The sequence below is a fragment of the Musa acuminata genome, chromosome BXJ1-5 (assembly GCF_036884655.1).
Source record: "Musa acuminata AAA Group cultivar baxijiao chromosome BXJ1-5, Cavendish_Baxijiao_AAA, whole genome shotgun sequence".
NCBI lineage: Eukaryota > Viridiplantae > Streptophyta > Magnoliopsida > Zingiberales > Musaceae > Musa > Musa acuminata.
The window spans coordinates 177,599-202,500 of record NC_088331.1 but is presented as its reverse complement, the minus strand read 5'-3'; the positions used below and the strand labels follow the sequence as shown (position 1 = coordinate 202,500).

General features: G+C 40.6%; 4 protein-coding genes across 4 annotated transcripts; 2 read left to right on the top strand and 2 right to left on the bottom strand.

The window, feature by feature from the left end:
• The first annotated feature begins 287 nt into the window (after positions 1-287).
• On the top strand, positions 288-8,372 carry LOC135672826 (sporulation-specific protein 15-like). The gene is made up of 8 exons (XM_065181227.1): positions 288-426; positions 1,391-1,485; positions 2,415-5,723; positions 5,886-6,128; positions 6,205-6,363; positions 7,113-7,271; positions 7,523-7,666; positions 7,758-8,372. Exons 2-8 carry the CDS (start codon positions 1,435-1,437, stop codon positions 8,019-8,021), a joined length of 4,329 nt encoding a protein of 1,442 aa, XP_065037299.1. The 5' UTR covers positions 288-426; positions 1,391-1,434; the 3' UTR covers positions 8,022-8,372.
• A 605-nt stretch (positions 8,373-8,977) lies between these two features.
• On the bottom strand, positions 8,978-10,309 carry LOC135674873 (protein PHLOEM PROTEIN 2-LIKE A2-like). The gene is made up of 3 exons (XM_065185125.1): positions 10,150-10,309; positions 9,756-9,907; positions 8,978-9,536 (listed from the first exon to the last, which is right to left on the bottom strand). The coding sequence occupies exons 1-3, from the start codon at positions 10,189-10,191 to the stop codon at positions 9,164-9,166; spliced, it is 567 nt and encodes a 188-aa protein (XP_065041197.1). The 5' UTR covers positions 10,192-10,309; the 3' UTR covers positions 8,978-9,163.
• A 3,831-nt stretch (positions 10,310-14,140) lies between these two features.
• On the top strand, positions 14,141-16,101 carry LOC103983772 (myb family transcription factor MPH1). Its single transcript, XM_009401045.3, has 5 exons — positions 14,141-14,402; positions 14,886-14,962; positions 15,445-15,620; positions 15,704-15,809; positions 15,884-16,101. Exons 1-5 carry the CDS (start codon positions 14,279-14,281, stop codon positions 16,076-16,078), a joined length of 678 nt encoding a protein of 225 aa, XP_009399320.2. The 5' UTR covers positions 14,141-14,278; the 3' UTR covers positions 16,079-16,101.
• A 1,447-nt stretch (positions 16,102-17,548) lies between these two features.
• Positions 17,549-18,250, bottom strand: LOC135674872 (auxin-responsive protein SAUR71-like). Its single transcript, XM_065185123.1, has one exon. The coding sequence runs from the start codon at positions 18,145-18,147 to the stop codon at positions 17,728-17,730; it is 420 nt and encodes a 139-aa protein (XP_065041195.1). The 5' UTR covers positions 18,148-18,250; the 3' UTR covers positions 17,549-17,727.
• Positions 18,251-24,902: the final 6,652 nt, after the last annotated feature.

Genomic DNA, 24,902 nt, shown 5'->3' with positions numbered 1-24,902 from the left:
ATACGTAATATATTTTTTATTAGTTTTAGTTCCTATCATTCTCCTCTAATTTAATTACATATAATTATTTTGTATATAAAATATTTAATTGAAATTTTATACAACATTTACCCAAGTATTCTTTTTCGCACACAATAAACACTTGCAAGGAGTGAAAGGAATCCGAGAAGCCTCCATAGTGATCCCGGTGGTAACCACACCCGGTTGAGCGGATCGGTGATCGGACCCATGCGGGGCCCAGTGAGCTCTTTCTTCGCCTCCTGTCATGCTTTCAAAAGGATTCATTCCTCCCGTCTTCTCCCATCTGTCACTGTCCCTCTCTCTCTCTCTCTTGTCTTCTCTCGACCAAAAGAAATCGCCAGAGCAATCGACGCGAACGAAGCGGAAGCCACTCTCTTGGTCATCAGATCGCTCGATCGCTCCGAGGCAACTCTCCAAATCTAGTTTTTGATTATTAGATTCGGTTCAAGTTCTCTTTCTGTTCGGGTCTTCCAACTCTCTGATCGTGATTGCTCGACGTGAGACCTTGTTTTGGTCGATGGTTGAGCTCTTTGGGAACCTAAGATCAACAACCAAATCGATGGTTTTATGTGGAAAGTTCCGGTTTTGTTTGATGGATCGTAGTAAAGATCATATCTTTTCATTTTGGTTTTCTGCTTTTTCTTACAAGTCTCTTCTTCCGATCTTTGATCAAAGTGTTATCTTTTTTGGTTGTTGTTCTAATTCCTCATCGATCTTTCTGCGCTTTAGAGACAGTTCAGCAACTTTTGTAAACTTATTTCATCTTTCTTGAAGAAAATTTTCGTTTTTATTCCTGAAATCTTCCTGCGTGCTCATATCCGTACATCATTATACCCTTCCTTTTAGCTCACATGTATCAAACGATCACATTATAAACAACCCTTTTCCAAGAGAAGCATACAGTCAATGAAGGCACCAGAAATATTTGGATAGTTGTCTAATCACTTGAGGTAGAGATACTCTCAGATGATCTTTGCATATGTACAGCTTGATATATATAATTCCAGGAGCCTAACTTGGTCGAGTCATGCTGCCAGCACATTGGGATTCCATTTTTAGCTGGTTCTAGAATATGATTGGCCAAAGCTGATGATTCTTATCGTTCTCATAACGGATTAAAATCGGTCTAAGATGAAATTGGTTGTTGATACTGGGTAATTCAAGACATTAATTTTCTTTTTGCATGGCTCTAAGCCAAAAAAAAATCGCACAATACTATTCTTTCCAATTTCAGACGTCGATAGTTTGACGATTCAGTTTCAATTAGCAGTACTACTTTAATGTAGTACGAACTATTTAATATTGGTTTATGCATGCATAAGCATTTGGCTTATGATTGATGAGAGGTAACCGTTTAATTGTGTAACAGGTGCAAAGGATACGTACCTGCCATTACTGTGACTAGCACAATAGATGGCTGAAGACTTGCAACTGAACGAGATTGAAGTGAAGCTATCCGGAGAGGTCAGTGCGGCAGTAATCTTATCCTTCTTTCTCGAAAATATTTTTTGTTTGTGCAACTGAATACATGAGTGTTTTTCTAGCTTCAGCAATGTATGATTTTACAGTTCTGAAACTGTTTTCTCAGGGAACTTTTTGTTTTTAAACAATTTCAAAATGGCCGATTGCATGTCTGAATAATTCCTTCCTTGATAAGGAGGAACTCTGCTTCCTTTCAGTTTGCTGGAAAATTTTTTAACATGTTTTGGATTGATCACATACCTGCATATGCCATGTCTCAATAACAGTAGGATTTTGCCACAAAATGATGATTAATAAGTTCTATCTGACTTGTTGAAGGCAAATTTACAGATGAAATTTCAGGTCACTCTAGATCCTATATTAATAATGCTATGTGTATGTATATGTGCATGTTATGCTATATGTCTAGGTGAATGAGGAGGCTGCACAGATTTACCGTTACATAGTATTGGCCTTCATGAAATAAACAGGAAACACCATAAAACTTAAATATAAATTAAACACTAGCTTATAAGCCTTGTTCTTCCAAGAATTGTGTTGAAGATAACAAGAACCTAGTGCAAGATACATGTGATTCTTTTTCTTATTTCTCTTTTCAGGAAAAAAAATTTAGACCACTTCAAGAATCCTTTGGTCAAAATGTCTCAGTGATTGCAACCCTGAGCAAAAATAAACATTTTAACTTTTAAATGAATATAGGTAGTCATTTCCATGCTTTTGGACATGCCATGCATAGATATAATTTACATTGTGTACACATCCTCAATGATCCAAATTACACATCTACTTGTTAAGAAATATCATATCCACACAACGGACTGGCAATTCTGAACTTCACTCCCACTGAACTCAGCCACTGTTTTGCTCAAAGAAAACCTACTTATTTTTTTCTGAGAATATTTTAAATGCAGGTAGGTGAGAATGAAAAAGAAAGTTTAACAAATGGTGATACAGACTTACCGAGTAAAGAAGGAAATAAAGAAGAGGAGGAATCTCCATCAGATGGAGAATACATAAAGGTAGAGAAGGAAATATTGGTAGATGCAAAACAAAGTTCTCACCTGCTCAACCTGATAATGGAAGTGGAAGAAAACTTAATCGCTGTCAACCATCAATCAGGCAATTCAGAAGCAAATGTCAATTTTATGGAAACAAGAGAGAAGATCAAGGAGCTCAAGGTTCAATTTGAAACCATCCTTGCAAAATTTATCAGTTCAGAAGCTGAAAAAGCTTTGCTAAAATCCAAGTTTGAACTAACAAATGACAAGTTAGACAAAATGAACAAGCATCGCGAAGAGCTTGAACTTGGCCAGAAGTTGATGAAAAATCAGATTTCAGAGGCTGAACGGAAGCACACTTTGCAGCTTGAATCCCATCAGGAAGCACTAAAGGCTACAGAGATGAAGCATAAGGAGCTTGTTGATATAAGGGAATCTTTCACTGGGTTGTCTGCCGAGCTGGAGAGCTCAAGAAGAAGGATAAAGGCACTTGAAGAAGAGTTACTATCCTCAGTTAGTGAGCTGCATAAAGCCGAAGAAATAAGTAAAAGCAGTAGTTTGCAAGCAGAGTTAGAATCAAGGAAAGTTCTGGAGTTAGAGAAGATGCTGGAAGTGGCACATGTGACTGCAAAGGAGACGGAGGCTCAAATAAGTAATTTACAAGAGGAGTTGAAGGAACTCTATGAGAAGATTGCAGAAAAAAAGCAGGTTGAACAGGAACTTCAAAGTACTTCATTAGAGCTTTCAAAATTTCAGGAGAAGTTGGAAATCTCAAAATCAGAAGCAGCTCAACTGGAACAGAACCTTGTTTCTAAAGATGCTGCAATGCATAAACTTATTGAAGAACTAAATCTGCATAAGGTTTCTGATGAGCAGTTGAGAACAAATGTCACTGTGCTGGAAAATATGCTTTCTGCTTCAAAAGAAGATCTCCAAACGAAGCTTGTGAATTTTGAGGAATTAGAACTGAGGCTTCAGGAGAAGGTAAAGGAAAGGGAAATGTTTGAAGCTTGCTTCAAGGACCAAGAAGTGCAGATATCAAGCTTAAGAAATGATTTGTCTAACTTGGCAGTAGAAAAGGCAACTCTAGATAACATTGTGACTGAACTTAATACTAAATTGTTAGAGAAGGAGGAACTGCATACGAAATTTGAGGCCAAACTTAATGTGGCTGATCAGGATTTGAAGAAAACGGACTCACTTCTATCACAAGCATTATCATATAAAGATGACCTTGAGAAAAAGCTGGAATTGGTTGAACAGCTCCATCATGAATCCAGAACAGTTACTGAGGCTGCTACTAAAAGAAACATTGAGCTAGAAGATCTGGTCCATGCATCAAATGCAGCGGAAGAGGATCTTAGATCACAGCTGAAGGACAGTGAGATGAGATTGGCATCCACTGAGAAGAGAATTATGGAGCTTGAGCAACAAATAAATCTTGCAGAGATAAGATACCTTGATGCACAGAGTGAGATAAAGGAACTAAATGAGAAAATAACAGAGCTTACTGCTTCATTGAAAGAAGTAGATGAAGAAAATGCACTATCAAGGCGACGCTTTGAGGGTTATGATGACAGGGTCGACCAATTGGAATCTTCTTTGAGTAAGTCATTTTCGAGAAATGTAGAGCTTGAAAATGAGCTTAATGATCTCATGAAAGAGTGTGCAGAACATGAGGAACATGCTACAGCAAGACATCACCACAGTCTCAAGCTGGAAGACTTGGTTCAGTCGTCTCATTCAAGGGCTGAAGATGCTGAAAAGAGAGCAGCAGAATTAGAACTATTGTTGGAAGCTGCTAATTATCGGATGCAGGAACTTGAGCAACTACTGAGCATCACAGAGGCAAAACATAAAGATGTTGAGGTCGAATCAAAGCAATACAGCAGCAAGGTCTCTGAGCTTCTTACAGAACTTGTAGCATATCAGACACAGACACAGAGTCTTGAAGCTAAGCTGCAAGCTGCAAACGAGAAGGAGAGGGAGTTGACAGATATCCTAAATATAGTTACCGAAGAAAGAAAAAAAATTGAGGATCTGTCTATTAATCAGGGTGAGAAACTTTATGAATCTGAGAATCAAATTCAGATATTGCAAAATGAGTTGAAATATTTAAGAGAGAAAGTGGAAGGTGTTCAGAAAGACCTTGACAATTCAAGTGTTCGAGAGAAAGAGCTACTTGAGAAGCTTAGATATGCTGGAGAACAGTTAGGACATCATGTAAAGATTGTAGAGGAAGTTACTTCAAGAAATATAGAATTGAATTCACTAAACGAATCATTAGTCAACGATTCAGAGTTGAAACTCCAGGAAGTAGAAGTGAGCTTCAAGGAAAGGGAGTCTGAAGCTAAAGAATTGCATGGTAAGTTAAAATCTCTTGAGGAACAATTGGCATTTTATAAAGAACAGGCAATCGAAGCTACTGAAAGTGTTTCCTCGCTAAAGGCAGAGTTGGAGGCAGGTGCAGTGAAACTGGTTTCCCTTGTAAACAATGTTGAGGAGCTTAAGCAAAAGGTCTCAGAAGCTAATTTAAGAGGTGAACAGACAATTTCTGAAAATGAGTTGCTGGCTTTGACAAACTCCAAGCTCAGGGAGGAGTTGGAAGCTCAGCAACACGAAGTCAATGAGCTTAATGAGTTGTTGAAATCCATCCATGCCGAGAAGGAGGCTACTGATGAGCAACTCGCGTCTCATGCAAGTACAATAATGCAATTAACTGATGAACATTCAAGAGGCCTGGAGCTCCAATTTGCAACTGAATCTCGTCTTAAAGAAAATGAAGCCCAGCTGCATGAAGCTATTGAGAAATACAAGCAGAGAGAGATGCAAGCAAGAGAACTGAATGAAAAGCTGCTTGCACTTGAAACTCAGTTAAGAAATCATGAAGAACAGGCCAGTCTGTCAGCTATTTCTGCTACAAGTCAGAAGGGCAAATTAGAAGAGGCTCTATGCAAGATACAGGATCTGGATGGACATGTTCAGCAATTAAAAGCCAAGTCCGATCAATTCAGAACTGAGAATGAAGGTTTAGCCAGACAAAATGCAAGGTTCTCTGAGGAGCTTGCGGCATATGAGACTAAAATGAATGAATTACAAGTAGCATTAAATGCAGCCGTTACAGAGAAAGAAGACATATCTGTACAACTTCTTGCTTCCAAGAAGGAAATGATGGATCTCGTGCAGCTGCATAACTCTGATAAAGAAAAACTCCAGTCACAGGTTTGTAAATACATAATTTCTATCACTTACAGGAAGTGGATACTTGAGAGTATATGATGCAGATAATTGCAAGTTAGGAGCATCGTTTCTTGTTTTTCACATTTGTTCAACAAGTCAACTTGGAAAGGGATTTGTTATCTAAAACAGCAAGTAATATTGCAGATAACCTCTGCTATGGAGGAGCACAACATGGTCAGCGAAATGTACCATAAGGCAACGAAAGAACTTGAATCAACCATAGTCCAGTTGGAAGAAAAACTAAGTGAAAAGAAAGCAAGGGAAGACTCTCTTAATTCTCTCACAGAAAATCTTAAAGCACAGTTGGCTGAGAAATCTCTTATGCAATCACAGATTCCAGAGCTTGAACAAAAGTTGTTGTTAGCTGAGAAAACATATATCCAAGAGGTACTTTCTTCACTTCTTGTTTGCTGCAATGATAATCACCGATACTCAAAACTTGCATGACTACCAATCCTCTCAGATTGAAAGCATGGCAACAGCTGCTGCCCGAAAAGATGCAGTACTATCAGCTAAACTAGGAGAGCACACAAGCGTACTCCAAGAAAGAGATGCCTTAGAACAGCAATTAAGGGAAGTTCTGCAGGAACTTGATTTGGCACGAAGAACCATTATAGAACAGGTAGACCTGCAATTTAGCATCAGCCTCATTGGCTCTTTATATTAACCCATGCAGTCATTAAATGTAGTAAATGATTGTGCAAACTCTGCTGATTTCTGGAAGTTTAGTTTTTTAGTAAAATTGAATTCATATGATATTCTATTGTTGTGGATTTCACTGAACTCTAATTGTCACTTTATGAAGCTAAGAAGCTGCGTCATGAATGTCCTGTTACACATGCTGAGTTGCAAGTAGTTTACTTCATGAACAGAATAAATTTAAACATATAATATCGTAGCATAAAACTTCTGTATGTTTGAGATAACGTGCACCTGAGATGTAAGGAGTGTATGCAAAAATATATTTCCTTTTGGAGAATATGCATGTGGAGAGGCAAGATTTGGAGAAATGTATGTAAACATGATGTTTGACATATGTATATTACAGGATATCCGTGAAAAAATGTATTTGATACTTTCTGGAGAATATGCATGCAAAAATTGCAACACTTGGAGCCACGTATGCAAATGATATGCATGTATATGTATATTGCTGGATATTTATGAACATTTTTTCATACTTGCAAACATCAAACGAAACAAGGCTATTTTGTTGTATCACTTCACTTGGAACAATATGATGCCTTGATATTTGCTTTGTAAGTTTGCTTTGTGTCATGGAGTTTCTTTTGAGATCAATCGATCACCATTTCATATACCCACTTGATGGTCCTTGGTGATTTCTGCTTACTAGTTGATTTCTTTTTACAGAAAGAATTGGGCTCGGTGAAGGAGTCGGAAAGGCAAGCTTCCATGAAGCAGTCACTTGATGCATTAGAGTCTAGGAATCAGCACGCCACACTTCTAGAAAAACAAGTCGAGGGACTTCAGCAGAAGCTACAAGAAGCCGAAGCCCATTACAGAGAGAAGGTTGGTTCATATACCTTTAGATTAAGCAAATAACAAGCAGAATCATAGATAAAAACGTTTGATGGAAATTAATGAACATAGATACTCAAATTGGAGGGTTGACGTGCTTATGATTTCTGTTCACAGACTCACATGGTGCAGCCTTTTGCCATCCACATTGTGCTAGGAACTTTACGAGGCAATAATCAATCAAAATCTGCAAAAAACAGGGCAAATTTCTAATTTGTATGTGACTTGTTCGGAACTTGCAGGTTATAGAAGAAAACACAAAGCTTGCACTTGTTGAGGTGGAGCTTAATGAATTAAGACTTAAACAGAGTCAAACCACTGAAATGGAAAAGAAGATAGCAGAGCTTGAAAACACATTGCACTTGGCCCGCACAAGTGCCGAAGAGGTCAGCTTAACCAAAGTCAAATTTCTGCCTCTTGATGGCAAGGATTTGTGAACGCTTCTGTCCTGACAATGTTCATTCAATGTTTCTGCAGGTTAAGAATGAGACCTCACAGGTGGAGATGCAGGATGCTGCGATCGAGGTGAAATCAAGAGATCTTGGACTGGACACGTCAACATTGTCCAAGAGAAAAAGCAAGAAAAGAAGTGACAGAGTCCACCATGATACAAATACTGCTACTGTTAGTCCAAATGCGCAAGTCGCTCCAGAGCGTTCAGGAGCCATGGCCTTCAAGTTCATCTTGGGAGTAGCCTTGGTATCAATATTCATTGGCGTTATTCTTGGAAAGCGATATTAGCATATGGTTTGTGGACTTGGATTCTTGTCTCTCTTTTTACTGTAATATATGTCCATTTGTTTTTGGACTAAAAAAGGGGAAACTTTGCATGACGGAAGTGGTGCTCGAGTTGATCAGCCAACGTGATCTATGAAATCATTTCCTGGGATGTAATTGGCAAGTCAATATCTTGTAGTTTTTGGAGACTGGTAGCTTTACTGAGTCTTGTACTTTTGGCTTGGCATAGGAACTTTGTTTTCTGTTTCGTTCCTACATATACTTGAGCAAGCCGTGGGGGACTGCCTGCGACTTGCTTTGCTATACTTGCGCTTGTAGATGTTCTGTTATGAGACATAATAATGCTTTGTTTCATTTGTTGATGTATGAAAAAGATGGTGTCGATGCAGCTTTTCAATGGCATGCTTGGTTCAATCTGAGTAGCGAAAAAGAGGTTGGTGATGAAAATGGCAAGAATCAAAGAGATGATGAAATAATAAAAGAAAGGAAGATGATAAAAGAGACTGATAGAGGAGAGAGGCTGGCAACAACGAGAAAGAGGAGGAACAACAAGTGAAAGAAAGAAGATAACACCGAGGTAATGATAATGGAGAACAGAAGGGAGGATGGAGGAATACACAACTCGAAAAAATTGTTTTTCTTTTTTCTTTTAAATTGGCTAAGATATCCTTAAATAAAGATAATTTATCAGTAAAGCCAATTCAGTCATTACGGATCGGAAGTGATCAAAGCATTAGATTATGTTTCTTTCTTTCTTTCTTTCTTTCTTTCTTTCTTTCTTATACGTGTGTGTTATATGATGTAAAACTTTCTGTATCTTGAATCGTACGTACTCGGAAAAGTTTCTGTATCTGAATCAAATATCGGTTTAGAATTGGGAGTGTAGTCTGCATTATTAGCAAAGCATCTCTCTCTCTCTCTCTCTCTCTCTCTTTATTCAACCGCAACGCATTCATCCATCCTATAAGGTGTCAACAGCACCAACCAAATGTAACTTAGTATGAAGCAAACTATGAATGATGGATGACTGCATAAAGGAGCGGAGCGGAGCACACAGCAAGAAGAGTGACAAACAAACACAATAATACGTTAGTTGGTAGCAGATGGATACTTTCCAGATCTCTTCTAACCAGAACTGGTCTTCCTTATTTAGGCCTCAAAGAGACACCTCCAAAGATGATGCCACCCTTCCAGCCATGGCTCTCGACTTGAAACATGGCGAACTCAACCTTTCCCGTCATTTTGAGTTCTCCACCATGGATCTCTTGCCACTCGTTGCTTCTCCTCCTGTATGGCTCCAACATCACACTTTTCTGCTGCCTGTGCCCGTCTGGGGTGATGAGTTCAAAGATGACGGGGGCATTGCTCCACCCAAAGGCATCGACCTTAAACCTGAGGTGGTAGATGATCTCATAGCGTCCGGACCCACTGAGTCGAGGCTGCTTGTGCACTGCCGAGTCCAGACTCCCTCTTGCTTCGAGCCAATTCACCTGAATCAGCTCTGCAGCAGCGTCAAAGCTATGGCATCCAACAAGATGAACCAACACAGGTCAGTAAGCATCATGGAATAAGATTTATTATCTATCTATCTATCTATCTATCTATCTATCTATCTATCTCACGAGAGCATTTCGTAGTTTGTGGCCTTTTTGATAAGACTATGTATGATGAGCTCATCGGGTGAGTTGATAGCATGCATGGTGTCAAGTGTGACAGAACAAAAAAAAAAGATGCTACCTCATGTCATCTTTGGAGAAGGCTTTGGGTAGCTCATTCTTGGAAAGCGGAATCCACTTCCAGAATCTCGCATCGTTGGCCCAAGTTATGTTCATGGCTTTTGCTGAGACGTGAATCGTGCCCTTCTTGCCTGCTTTAACCGATCCTCCACCCTGAAAACCAATTCCTCCTTGTGATACGAACGAATAAGATTGGTAATTTTGTGCGTTTAATCGTATCAAACACTAAGTTGACTGTTTAGGGGGAATTCTAAGCGGCCAACAAGTGGATGCCTCACCCAACCACAACATGAAGCACGAACAGCATTTAGATTAACAACACCAAATAGTATGGCGGTCAAATTATTCACTATGCTTGAAACCTGAAACAAAAGAAGAACCCTCGTTTCACTTACATTATGGGAACCAGCAGCAGCCCAGTGACATGTGTGGCTCATCTTCACTGCTCTGTCTTCCTCCTCCCTCTCTCTTCGCTGCACTGCTATGCCATCTCCTCATCCCTCTGCTCTATATATATATATATACGTGCATGTATGTTCGTAGCAACTCTTCGGAAGTTTCTCTCACAATTAAGAGAGAGAGAGAAAGAGAGATCGAAGACGGCAACTCTTCGTAAGCTTATTTTACACAAAAGTAGCGTGTAGCGTTGAGTGTACACACAACCGCCAAGACGCGTGGTTTTGCTGTATCAGCAACAGCTAGCTCCTCGGAATTTTAACGTCGGCCGGCATGTTGAGTTGGGAACAGAGGGGAAGAATGGAATCCAAATGTGATCGCCGCGTTCGCTCGACGGCGGAAAAGGCACTGAGAAGGCCTATTCGCATCACACGAGGAGAATCAGAATCATTTGTCGACAAAGGAAGGTATGGAATAGGAATCCAATGCGCACATGTGTCGTTGAATCTAATGTCTGTTGTCGATCGAGATGCGATGAATGACACAAGTATTTATTTAAAAGCTCAAATGTCAATAAATAATGCATGAATGGCTCCATCATCATGTTTTGGTGAAAATGAAAACAATAAATAACATGAAGAAAATAAATAAATACATACATACATACATCAAATTATTCAAAAAAATTATCTAAAATTTTTTATGCATTTAAATTTTTGTTATAGAAATTCATTTGGTTGTAACTAAAAAATTTATAGCGTATGGATCATTCCTTAGAGTCATCAACAATCTGATTTTAGGGTTCGATCCAAATCCAAATCAGATTATCTTATATGAGGAGTTCACTTTTGTAGACCATACTTTTACAAAAAAATTTGTGGTCTTATTTAGAAGGTTTTAATATCAAATAATATTATATGAATCTAAATTTTTACCATAGTTTGTTTGTGTCATTCATTTGTGGAATCTGAAAACTAGAAACTGTTATAACCTAATATATATATATATATATATATATATTTTGTCATATTGGTTCTTCTATGAAGTGTTGTATGCTTATTTTTCTAATGATCTTATTATTATAAGGACGATTCACTTTCTGTTTTCCCTTCTTAGTAAGATTGATATTCAAATATTAGGTGATGGATGAAAGTCAACTATCAAATAACTCCGATTTTGGCACTTATGCCATAGACTTGAATGACCCATTTTATTGTGATAAAGATGTTGACACTAGTGATATTTTTCAAAATAAATTGATCAAAGAAAGAATATAAGAAGAGATTGAAAAATGACACTATTGATGTTCCAATAATTATAATGCATTAGATGTTGTTTTAATTGATGATGTGCATGATAATATTGAACAACTGTAGTTGTAATCAAGATGATGGTGTAGTTGTAAACACACCACTTCCTTATGCTAAAGATGATGATTATGCTTCGGTGGAAATGAGAAAAAGATAGATAGATAGATAGATAGAGAAAATAGAAATAACACCAAACTGTTCATATTCCAACTAATTAAAATAATAATAATAATAATAAATACTTTTTTTTTTCAAATTAAAATTTTTGTTATAATTATTGGTCCTTTTGGTTTCAACCGAAAGTTTTTCTAAAAATTTTCTTGAGTCGATATTTTGATTTTGGGATCCAATCGAAATTAAGTTATCGTATACAAAGAGTTAATCTTTTTGGATCAAATTCTTATCATAACTTTGGGATATATTTAGAAGCTTAAATATAATATATATATATATATATATATAGTTTAGAAAGAAAAAAAAAACTATTTTCATCAACTAATATTTTCTGACATTTTAAGTTGAAGAATCAATCAGTGAGATGATTTTGGTTGACATCAACCCCAAGTTTGCACCCTCAACCTCCTCGTCAATCGATTACAACAAGTATACAATCACCCGTCCCCCAATCGATCACTAACATTACAGCAGAACTTACTCACAAGCCTTTGAAGCCTATCTCTACATTATTCAAAAAGGAGAAGCGTCCTTTTCATCCTTGACAATGGCAGTCGTCTCTAATGGTGAAGAGAACTCGCAAAGAGCAACTGATTCGGCTGCGGAGTAATCCAAAAGTGAAAATGCAGTCTCGAGCCATATACTTTCTTCTGTTGAATTCATCTTATATGTGTGTGTGTGTGTGTGTGTGTGTGTGAGAGAGAGAGAGAGAGAGAGAGAGAGAGAGAGAGAGAGAAAGGAATTATAATGCTCAGTCTATAATTACTATCATTGTAGCATTGCATGAGGCCGATCATATTAAAAAACTGTGTGGTGATAGAGTCAGTGTTCTAAGGCACCCCAAAAAGCATGCACTCTGAAACATCTTTTTTCCATGGATCAAAAGCGATTGCAGGCATTTTCAAAGATGAGGAGGAAGCTTTCAAGTCTGTCAGACCAGTCGCTGCGAAGATGAAAGCTGCATGCGAGCTAAGGCAAACACAACGTGCTTTAAACATGCATGATTTTGAGTTGGGGATGTCTGCCTAACTTGCAAGTCTGTCCACTTTCACAAGAAAAAGCTGAAAGCAAGCAAGCAAGTGCGAGAGAAGAAGACAAAGACAAACCGCACCCCCATAACATATCAATACACCACTCACTACATGATCTGATGAAGCTTATCTCACCTTTTCTTTTCTTTTTCTTTTTCTTTTTTTTTCTAAATGTATCTGCATATTTGATCTTAGGAATTAATCATCTTGTGTCTGTCTGTCTGTCTGTCCATCGAGCTTGAATCCGGCACCTCACTCGAATCATTGAATTTGGTGGCAAATGATTTGTCGAGTTTGGATCTTCGATGAATGGGAACCTGTAGTCCTCCACCCCTTCTTCATCGCTGAGGACCAACACCATTCGTAGGCCAGCCACCGACCGTCATACGCTCGTGGTGTCCGATCCGAGCCTTGTCTCCTCCATCCTCGTCGTCATACGTGGAAGAAATCAACAAGTCAAGTAGTTTGGGACACGGCAAGCGAAGGGAACAGTTTCAAGAGTTTGGCACCGTCAGCATTTGACACGAAGACAATGGAAAGAGAAAGCGAGAGAGAGAGAGAGAGAGAGGAGTTTAATGGCTTTTGGCATCCCCAAAGCTTCATTTGTTGACTTGCCACACACTCTGACACCATTCCTTTGCGCCCTCCCCCAACCTCTCGGTTCTCGAGGAAGACGACCGATTGCTGCGAGGCAAGCCCAGCCTTTCGGACATGAACCAAGAAGGGAAGAAAGGAGCGGCCAGTTTGGCAAAGAATTTAATCCACGATTAACTCGAATCGGTGGGCTTTAACTACAGAATCCGAAGGTCAAAATCTCGTCTCCTAATTATGGCAGTAAAAAAAAAAGAAAGAAAGAATTTGCTGCGACATGTGATTCTACATGAAAATATTGATTAAGCTGTCCCATCTGTCAACTCATTATCAAGCACGCATCAAACTTGCCACCGGATGGCAACCTTGCAACAGTCACCGCAAAACAAGAACATGTCGAGCATCACCATCGATTGGACTATTGGATCCCAAATAATAATTGCTCGTCCAGGAAACTGCACGAGAGAGTGACTCCTGCGGCATACCTTTGTCCACAAGGGTGCTACATTCTTTCCAAGGATAGATAACTTCCACATTGTACTCTTGTGTAAGGCATTCGTCTCAGCCCCCAAAAGCATGTTGCTTGTTCCACCAAACAAACATTTATGAATCCAGAAGCGATTGATGGCACGTGGAGTGCTGCTTATTGTAATACAACTTTGAGATTAAACAAAGAAGTAGGCATTAACCAGTTTCTCTCACATATGACATTGGACCCTCAAGGAGCTCATGAATGAGCAAGCTACCAATATCGTGCATGTTAACAGCGCCATCTTTCGTCAAAGCACGAGCATAGATTTTCTCCATCCACAGTCTCGTTCAACTTTTTGGAGAGATTGGAGCATGTTTGACCGGACTCAGTCGGGAGAGCCTAACCCCTACATATGTACACAGCAAGCAGGGGAAAAAAAGGTTAGGAGGGATTGTAGATACAACATTGCGGAGCTTGTTGTAAGAGACAAGGTTGTGGTGGTCGTCATCTGCGTGCACCAGTTTCCAGGGGAGAAACCACAGCTTAAGAGATGACATGCTTTGGGAGAAGTGGAGCGAGACAGTACAACCGATCCGAAACCCCCCGCATCCGGTGGACCGAGGACCTCCATCGCCGCTTCATCCAAGCTGTCGCGAGCCTCGGAGGAGAGAACAGTAAGAATACTACTTTTTCTCTCTCTCTCTCTCTCTCTCTCTCTCAGACACAACATGTGCAGGTCAACATATGAATGGATAATAAGATTACTGTGCCATGACAAACAGCAAGTTTTGTTAGTTCATGCAATGATCATTACCAAGATCTAATGATTGCTACTTCTATCTAACAAAATAGTAAGAAACATGTATATAGAATCCCACAAGATTTTATGAATAATTATTTTTTATGTAGAATGATGTGTGATCATGCCAGTATTATACTGAGAATTTTAGATCTAGTATCGGATTATTGAGGTGTAGTATTTGGTATAAGATTATCATATGACCAAATTTCCATTATAATATGACTAGTAATATATTTTTATTGATGAAAAGTTTACTGGGCTTGAGATCTTGATTTCAATTATCCTGTAATTACTTTCTAGTGCAGAACTGAAGTAAAGATTCTGATTTCATTTGTATTTGTAATGGTTATTGCAGAAGCAACTCCAAAGCAAATCTTACGACTGATGAGTGTGAAGGGACTCGGGATGTCTCATGTTAAAAGCCACCTGCAAGTATGTTTATATACTTTTGCTGCAGAAATAATGAGTCTTCTTTTATCTGCTTACAGCTTCGGCCTTTGGTAGATGATCATATATATATTTATATATATATTTATATATTTGCTGCCACATACATACATGGGTATATAGGAATTATAAACAGCATATTACTTTCAGGTTATAAATCATGCTTCTTACGGAAGAACCATCCAATACAACATATTTACATACATCCATCCTTGAAAAGATCCGTTCACTGTCTACTCTCTTCTTCTGTGTCGGAAATAAAAAGGTGTCTATTGTATAGTCCCAAATGTAGCATAGGCTCAGCAGCCATGCTGATTTATCATCTTTCCGAGATCACAATTTTTGTCACACGATGGTATCCAATAAAATATGTTAGCTTGAATCGCAAGTTTGGTTGTGATTATCTTAAAGAATAACTTGCAGATTAGGCAGGTTGCAACTCAGATATCCCTTATCTATCCTGACAGATGTACAGAATCACCATCAGCCAAGCCAAACTCCACAAGTTTCCATCCACAGACAACAAGAAAAGGAGGAGGAGAACACAGCATTACACTTCTTTTGTTGATTCCACTTCACCAGTACTTCATTGTGAAGATCCACGGATGAACTCCAGACTCGGCTGCAACTACATCTTCCAATTGTGAGTGCCAAGTTCTGGAGCACAACCTAATGCTACGATGCTTTCAAGTCCTTAAACTCTATACTCGTGTGATACTTGTGCAGACCATCATTTGAAGGTGTGATGAGAGAGTTGATCTCAAGGAGCATAAATAATGACACAAATAATTTTGGATATATTGAAAGAGATCTATCCAACCAAGATGACGAGGTTTGCACTCACTCTTTACTTGTAGCAAATTCACACACAAGTAAAGTTCTGATCCTATCTCTAAGCTTTTGCAGTTACTTCAGCTGGATTGCGAGCTGACTCTATCATCTTTCAACCATCAGAAGCCAGAAGAAACAATGGTTCCCAGGATCACAAGCAGTGAAGGTTCCATTGGCTGTAGAGACCCAACTTGCAGTCACCTTGACCTAGAGCTGGCAATCTCATCTCCTAGTTCTTGTCATCTCATCGGACAGTTGGAGAGTGAATGAGTTAATACACTGAGATCATCTTGTGCAGAGGAGTAAAGATGAGTTATTAGCACATATAAATATATATATATATATATATATATATATATATATATATATATATATATATATATAGAGAGAGAGAGAGAGAGAGAGAGAGAGAGAATCTAGGTTGTTACCACTTAGGGTACGTATAAAATGTCGTACTGACCTTCATCCAAGTACTGAAATTAGTGAAAGTTATCGGTGTGCAGTGATGGGAACAAACAGCACAATGAAGGCATATTACTGACTTGCTTCTTTTGCACTTTGATAATGAATATGAAGAATATATACCTCTACACCTATACATAACTTTAAATATGCCCTCAAAATTTTAAATATAACATATTTGTATATATCTTCTACACACAGTACAAAATCCAATAAGTTGCATCTATGTGTCAAAATCTTCATTAATTATTAATTAACTGATAGAGTTGAGATGTTTTTATTCTTATTGGAGAGTAGAACACCTTTGAAAGCTTTGTTATGATGTCAAGAATTTTATTTTTTTAATTTAAAATAGTAACCGATAATTATAGTTTAGATATGCATACATACATACATACATACATACGGAATACAGGATATTTACAAACTAGCAAGGATAAATATGTAAAAAGTCTAAAGTAACATGCTCGATCATGTGTAAGTAAGATGATGAACACAAAATCCACCCTCATCATCATCTGAAGATGATGAACACACCCACATCAACGTCATCGTCTTCTTTTGCTGTTGTTTCCTTGTCAAAACGTCAATTATACATGGGTCATCTTTCTCTATGTCAATTCTCTTTATCACCATCAGGGCCAGAGAGAGGCGATTAGATGGAGCTCGAGGTGAGGGTGTCGATGGGAACGGAGAGCTGCTTCGTCTTCCTCCCACTTGATGAGGTCGCTTCACGATGTTGACGTAGCCTCTCTGATGGTCCTTCTCTATTCTTCTCTCCATTGCTAAAATGAATTGAATTCCAATGGAGAGACTTTATTATTTTCTGATTTTTTTTATATCGAGTTTAGAGTTAATTTTTTGAGTTGCTTTTGTTGGAATCGAAACAAGTTCACTGGTATTTTCTAGATGGGTTTATGGAGTCAGTAGGTGACTTCCTATTACATTAGGTCTTGGTACGCTTCAAGAAATGGCAATCTTTTACTGATTGTAGCTACGAAGGACACATGTATGAGTTTATTGATGATCAAGAAACTGTGGTTATGGTCCTTCGATTCTTTCGTTTGCTTGCTTAGTTTGCCTTTCTCTACCACAAAACTAGTATTATACTACTACTACAAGCACCGGTCTTATTTACAGAAGCTTTGCCATCTGCGTTTTGGTGAATGCCTTCCGAACCACTTGTGCTTCTGTTGCTCTACGGTATTTGTCAAATTAGCATAGACGTCATCTCAAAATTACACGTATCTCAAAGCAGCTCCCTCACTAACTACATCATCAGATTCAATTTCCTTCCTTTAAAAGCAGAAGAAATAACAATAATCTTAATAATAATAATAATAATTAAATGCAAGGGAAATATTAAATTCCCGAACTGCCCTCCCCTTACGCTTTATGTATACAAGCATCGAGAAGGGCAAAATAGGAAAAAAGGAGCCTTCACCTGCGCCGAGGCCTTAGCGGAGAGAGAGTTGGGCCGGCGAGGCCGAGGAGGACCGAGGAATGTCGTCGGGGAGGGAGCGGAAGAGCTCCTCCAGCGCAGGATCGGAGGAGGAGGAGGAGAGGAGGAGGAGGAGGCGGTGGAAGAGCGGGGCGGGGAAGGGGATCCGGAGCACGCCTTGCTGCTCGTAGCCGTACTCCTGAGCGGAGAGGTGGAGGAGCTCGAGGAAGGCCTGCCGGCCGAGGATCTCAGCCCGGACCACGAACCGCTGCATCTCCTTCCCGACGCACATAGGCACGTGGCCCCTCGGTACCCGCCGCGAGTGCTGCCGTCCCTCCCCTCCCCTCACTGCCTGGTGAGGCCCCTTCGTGTCCTCCAGCGCAGGATGTTGCGACGAGTCAGCCACCCTCGACAGCCGCCGCGTCATCCGCTTCATCCCCTTGCAAGGATCGCGACACCCGCAGCAACACAGGAAGCGATCGAAGAGGGTTAGGGTTTCCGCAAACCGAAGAAGAAGAAGAAGAAGAAGAAGAAGAAGGGCACGGAGCCGCAATGGGAGGTCTTCTACCGGGTATTTATAACATTTAATTTTTTTTGGGTATATTAACAATAGTAATTTTTTTTATAAACCGGTGAAGGGGAGCGAGGAGTACTTGCAGGTACAGTAGACTTTACTGGGTTCCGCTGTCGCAAACTAAACAGCAAACGCCATGAACAACGGCCATAAAATTGTTCGAACCACGTGGCGATTGTCCAATGGGGGAAAGGATCACAGCGTCGTGGTTTTGAGGCGAACGGGGAATCGTACGGGCTCCGATTCAGCGTCGCTCGTTCCGTAGTCCGATTTGTCCGGTGACCGTAAGCGCGCCGGGGCCCAGGGCCTCGGCCCGGTCATTTTTTGCCGTCAATCACACGACGAAACGAGGCACGACCCCAAATGACCAAAACACCCCTCCCCGCTCTCCTCACGCCAAGCTACGTCAAATTACGTGATGGATGATGTGGAGATATGGTTTGCTGCAGACTGATGCTGAGTATCAGCTGCAGGAGGTAAACATTTGGACACAAATAGATTCTTATTGCTCGCGTCCAACATCGAGATGTTGTTCTTCTGACATGCCAAACCGATGACATGATTCGTGAACGAGCCAAAGCTGGATTGGCCAATTATCGACAGAGAAAGCTAGGAGTGCAGTGTAAAAACGGTGTCACGCTGCGGTGGCATACCTGTGGTTTGGGGGACATACGAGGGTGGTGCCGTTGCGAGCCTTTCGGTGGACCCCGTGGCTTTCTGTTCCCCTTCCTCGGGGGGTGGGGGTTGGGTTCGAGCGCCTGTCGCCGGTACGATGAGCACCGACCTGTTGACGTGGAATCCTACCATAGCGGGACCCACGGCAGCCCACACCGTAAAAACGTCGGCCCCACGCGCTTTCTGGTGGCCAATTGGGCATGCGTTCGGAGCCCACCTGTTTGTCGCGAACGGCGCGTGTTGCGTGTCCTCCGGCCACTTGGTCGCGCTCGGAATAAACGACCTCCGCCTCCTGGCCCGTCGATGCCTCTGTAATTGGACTTATTCACGAAGGATTAGCCACTCATCGGACGGCCGTGGTCGAGTGCGACCTCGGAACTTCAGGAAAACGTACTTCGACGGCCCAACGCCCAATAAGAACGAGGGAACAAGCGACGTGGAGTCGAGTACTCATCAGCTGGGATAGGTTGAGAAAGAATTTCCGCGGGAGCACTCGCTACGGGACTGGTGAGGCCCGTCACAGCGGTGAGTGTCGTGACTCGTCGATCCATCACGTGACCGCTACCTCCTCTTCCCGATCCGCTGAATTCGAAAGCAATCGGATCTCCACACCGCCACCACACGCTACCCAAACCGTGTATAAGCGCGTGGTACTTGTGATGCGACGATTTGTACTTTTGCCTCTTCCAGCTAACGGCGTACCGGACTTACCCAGCACCATGTTACCTTGGACCCCGCGTAGGTCCCATCGCTCGCTCTCTTCAATCAATCGGCAGGCAATAGTGCACAGTTAACAGAACCAGAATCGATGGGCCAATTCATCGAATGATATCGAGAATAATGTTACCCCAAAAAAAGTTAAATCCCAACATAGATTATCTTCTTCTTCTTCTTCTTCTTCTTCATCTTTTTGCGTCATGCTGACGGGTACGATACGGAATAATTAATGTATATAATCTACTTTTGACAACCAGATCAATTGGATGTGGAGTAGTCATGAGAAGATAAGGCTACGACTTCTCTTCGTTGTGGACCGGTGAGCTGTGCATGTTTCCTTCCCTGATTAAGATGCCACACAGGAACCGGGGAATCATTAATGGCGATCTGCGTGGTCTCAAACACGATGTCCACTTCATGTTTTGTTGTCATGCCATTGCCTCCCTTGTAATGCGTATCGGCTAAGCATATGAGTCGGCATGACGGCAACCTTCCACCTACGGTGCCTCAGCTCACATGCTTCCATGCAAGCAATCTGAGGAGCCACTGTAATCAACCCCCTATCTCGATAACAGTGATAGTAACGAGACACTCCAGTACATAAAGCCTCTTTTCGGGTCAGTATATGTAACATTATCTCACTAGTATCATCACATCGATACTTATCTTCATCGAGCTCTAAGTAATGAAAAGTGACATGGCCATTACTTTCGATGGATCGGGATTTGAGATACCAAGTCTATTCAAGTTGGATACTGACAACATCCGAGGGAAACTTGGATTAGCAAAGCTGTAATCGATGATGATCCTATAATAAACATTATATAAACCGATCTCTTGGTGCATGCCTCTATTTTGAACTTATCAAATTATAATTGAACACTCGAACAACTCATAAGCTTTCGTTTGCTCACAATCCTCAACGTAATCTTTGCAAGTAATTAAGTCTGAAGTGGAATATGAATTCAAATATATTTTTTTTTTTTTGAACTTTGGAAGAAATTTTCACCAATCGAGTTGTGACTCCACCACTGTTATTCTTTTTTTTCTTCTTCCGAATGCGATGATGTTAGTGTTCAAAAGTCAGATCACAATTATACGTCAAAAGCTATTTACTTGGGTTTGGTTGACGAGGCATTAATGGCAACTGACTTATTGATGAAGTCTTCGGTTGACTGGTTCCTAGCGGCACACAATGGAAGCTTTAGTAATGTCGATGGATAAGAGGACCAGTGGCATCAATCCCTGTCTTCCAGTTTCTGTGGGCTCAAAATAATGTTGTTTCCTTGTTCATTCAGCCAAACAAATTAAGCAGAGGAAACAAATGATATGGAGCCATCGGAGTTCTGCTCCTCACAGTTTGGTCGCTTGCAGTTGCTTTCCCCTTCACTATTCCAAGATATAATGTTGTCAGAGTACATTATATAGGCTATCTATGATTCAAGATGATGAACGACTAGGAAGAACTGTTGGGGCAGCAGTCAAAAAAGGACTACTCATCAGTAGTCAACACCTTAAGCATTTATCCTCCAAGTTGGTGCTAAAGACGAGCACAAGGAAGACAACATCAACAATGTCAGATGTCTTATCACCAACCAATGTATGTGAAATACTGTAAACTCTATTGGTGGTAGCTTCTCTCTCAGTCTTCTCACCTAGATCATGCAAAAGTCGTCAAGATGCATGAAGGGGATGGTAAATCCTGCATGGATAGATACAATGATGATAACACTCCAAGATGAGTTTTGTCCTTGATCGATGGGAATCTGAGGACACAACTGGCCCACAAGACTAATGTGTGGTGTGCGAAGACCGCTATTTGCATGTCGACATTCCTCGATTAAGAGAATCGTGTGTAATGAATCTTCTTATAGAATTTGAAGCTCATTCAAGCCCATGCATGCCATAAAATTCAGCACAAAAGCATAATCTACTTCACGAATCCTGGTTTCATATGAACCCAACGCCTTTTCGATAGGTTAATCTGTTTCTTGGATGGTTTTTCTGCCTATGAGTAGAGACTATGAATGGCATATATACCCCATTTTTCTCGATCAAGAGTGTTTTTTTTTTATTATTTGTTTTTGATGATTATATACACACAAACACATATGACCACCCTTCTCTTTGATAGAACAAACACATTTATGAAACCTTATATAATTTAATGCAGGAAATCAGAACAAACATGCCTCGTGCAATAGCAAGGATGACATCAATATAAACATGCCTAGATTTGTCTTGTTTATGTGCAATGATCCAACTTGTGAAGTTCGATGTTGAACATGCCTAGATTTTAAGCATTACTATTCTTTGGCTTCTTTCACGGCAGACATTCATTTCGAGAACTGGAGCTGTTCCACTTCTCAGATCCAAGCAGAAGGAGCTGGTGAGCTCTTCAATCATGTCATCGATAGAGAAATTACCCAAGGTTCTATACGTTCATATGCAAACCAGATGGTCTGTCTGGGCAATCGACCGGACAAGAAAAGTTGGATTTTGCTATCTTAATCAATGAGCATCAAGAATGCCCAATGCATGAATCTAAATTTGATTGACATTAAATTGTCTGTTATGATCATATTCGGTACGTGTTAAGCTCGTCAACTCCATTTGAGTCAGCATTTTCGACATTTATAGTACGACTTCTTGTGCTTCTGCGTGAGACTAGAGACATCTCAGCCGCAAGTTTTGACGTTAGAATCAATCATCACCCGGTAAATTTGTGCCTCTTAGTAAATGCACTATGCTACCAATAACTCGAGAAAGATCATCATCATCATATACATCAACCACTCCTCTATGGATGATCCATGGCAATTTAGCAGTTGTGCAAGCTACGAGGCTCCGTGCAGATTCAAGCGCACACCATAAGAAGCTGAGAGTTCGGCTGGATGTTTGCGGCGAATCGTATTGCTCAGAATCTCATGATATATGTCGAACGAGCTCTTACCATGAGCAGGAACACAATCCACACAGGTTCGCATCACCTCCTGATCCATTAGCGCATGCGGTCGTCGATCTGATGTCAACGAATTTGACAATTCTCCATTACTCTATTCTTTTTTCAAGACATCAGTACTGCGCCAAGTATGAAACCATTGACTTCCTCGGCAATGTCTTCGTCGTTTTATATAAAGAGCTCATGTGGTAATTAAGGCTCGTCTCAAGCAAGCAAGAATGCGTTGGAGAAGAGGGAAGGAGGAGGTGGTGGTGTACAAGCGACTGGCCTCCGGCCGCGACTGCACGGAGGACAGAGTCCCGAGAGGACACGTCCCGGTGATCGTCGGAAGGGACGACGCAGAAGCCGAGAGGTTCGTGGTGCATGTGAGGGTGTTCAAGGACCCATGCATCGTCATGCTGCTCGACATGGCCGCGAAGGAGTTCGGCAACCATCAGCCTGGAGTTCTGAGAATCCCATGCGACGTCGATCGGTTCCGGCGAATCATCGAAGTGATCTACAAGCCCAGATGATGATGCTGTTCTTTAGGAAGTTGTTCTTCCATGCATGTGTAAAGGAGGTTTTGACCCGTAAAGCTTAGTGTGACAGTCTCTCTCTCACGCTCTCTCTCTCTCTCTCTCTCTCTCTCTCTCTCTTTCTTTCTTCTGCAACCCTCTTCTGTGTCTGATTCCTGCTTCAAATGAGAAGAGAATAAATCTTCCGAGAAGTCACCGTGAGATATTTCATATCAAAAGTCCAGTGGATAAGATTAATGTCGGCACGCGTCACTGAGCGTCAAGAATGTCCGCTGGCGCTCCTGATTGGTTGAAGTGACATTCTCGGTCAACGTGTTTGTCCTTAGATTCGTGTCTCAGTTCTTAGATTCCACCAGGAGGCAGTAGAACTTGTCTGACGTGCGACCCTACATGCAGAGAGAGAGAGACCAGCAGAAGTAGCTCAAGAGCACAAGTAACTGAGCTCTTGAGCAGCCATTATTGAAGATTAGAGATGAAAAAGATGTTAGTGGCTGTTTCGATTGTCAATACGGTGTATTGAAATTGATCCGATTTAGTCAATTATTGGGAGAAAATTTTATATCATCATCCCGAACTTTTTATTCCTTAAAGCAGAAATTCTCAACTCAGATACCCCAACTAAAATGATTTCCGTGAAGATTAGTACTAGGAATATACTCATCATAGTTTCTTTGATGCTTAGATCGATTTGAAGTACGGAGTAATATGAAGCGTATGAGAGAGAGAGAGAGAGAGAGAGAGAGAGAGAGAGAGACAGAGAGACAGAGACAGAGAGAGAGAGAGAGAGAGAGAGAGAGAGAGAGAGAGAGAATGCTTTTATGGTTGTGTTTGGGGACTTTAGCCATGAATTATTAGAATAAATAATTTTCCGAATCGGCACTGACATCTGAATAGGATGGATTTTGCTTTCTATGCTCTCCTCCATTGTTCTCGTTGATGATTAAGCTAGTGAGCATCTCGTTCCCTGACAGAGCACAAGCTTTGCGTAAAGCCTGCGAGAGAAGGCTCTGAGATGATGATACAACGATTCAGATTACACTAGTGCAGAAACAGAGATCATGAATTAGTGTTCAGATAAAGCTTTAAGTAAATGTTGCATTCCCAAGGAAACCCACCTGATGACAAGCGGCAAGCAGAAGAAACAGAGTGGATCGAGTGGACTAAGCATCGGCAGGTTAGCCGGCCGGAGATAGCTTGGAGTCAAATCCAAGCATGATGATTCCAAACTTGTTACTCCGGCAAAGATGAATCTGACAGCATGTGCTCCAACTCCGGGGATCAATTGCATCTGCCTGTAAAGGAAGGAGTCAGCTGCACATGTCTCCGTGTGAGGCCACTGTTCCCACCCAGCCCCACTTGTCTCCGAGTTCGAGGGTCGAAGATGATTTGGTGATGCCATCCGATAAGAGTGAGTGATTTGGTGAGGAGCAACTCTCATCTCCTTCATTTATATTGCTCTACTAGTCATATTAGGTGAGAAGAAGTGATAGAGGTGCAGGAGGACCGTCCGTACCCACTGATGCTTCATGACAGCCACCACATGAATCTCTCTACACAAGTATTATTCTTAATTAAATTATTTGTTTTTAAATATTTATTTATAATTTTCAGAAAAGAATTTTTTTTTTCCTTTCTTTATATCTCTTCCTGATATTAATATTAATGGCCCATCTATAGGTCTATTTAAAATAGGTTCATATCATTTTAAATTATTTTTTGGGAGTTATGCCTAATTTATGAATATTATT

Excerpts from the sequence above, each read along its gene's own strand:
- LOC135674873 (XM_065185125.1), bottom strand. The coding sequence starts at position 10,191 with ATGAGCCACACATGTCACTGGGCTGCTGCTGGTTCCCATAAT. Across the intron at positions 9,908-10,149 it reads CTGCTGCTGGTTCCCATAAT|GGTGGAGGATCGGTTAAAGC; the intron begins GTAAGTGAAACG and ends ATTGGTTTTCAG. Across the intron at positions 9,537-9,755 it reads TTCTCCAAAGATGACATGAG|CTTTGACGCTGCTGCAGAGC; the intron begins GTAGCATCTTTT and ends TGGATGCCATAG.
- LOC135674872 (XM_065185123.1), bottom strand. The coding sequence starts at position 18,147 with ATGAAGCGGATGACGCGGCGGCTGTCGAGGGTGGCTGACTCGTCGCAA.
- LOC103983772 (XM_009401045.3), top strand. The coding sequence starts at position 14,279 with ATGACATGCTTTGGGAGAAGTGGAGCGAGACAGTACAACCGATCCGAA. Across the intron at positions 14,963-15,444 it reads ATGTTAAAAGCCACCTGCAA|ATGTACAGAATCACCATCAG; the intron begins GTATGTTTATAT and ends CTATCCTGACAG. Across the intron at positions 15,621-15,703 it reads TGCAACTACATCTTCCAATT|ACCATCATTTGAAGGTGTGA; the intron begins GTGAGTGCCAAG and ends ATACTTGTGCAG.
- LOC135672826 (XM_065181227.1), top strand. The coding sequence starts at position 1,435 with ATGGCTGAAGACTTGCAACTGAACGAGATTGAAGTGAAGCTATCCGGA. Across the intron at positions 6,364-7,112 it reads GAAGAACCATTATAGAACAG|AAAGAATTGGGCTCGGTGAA; the intron begins GTAGACCTGCAA and ends TTCTTTTTACAG. Across the intron at positions 7,667-7,757 it reads CCCGCACAAGTGCCGAAGAG|GTTAAGAATGAGACCTCACA; the intron begins GTCAGCTTAACC and ends ATGTTTCTGCAG.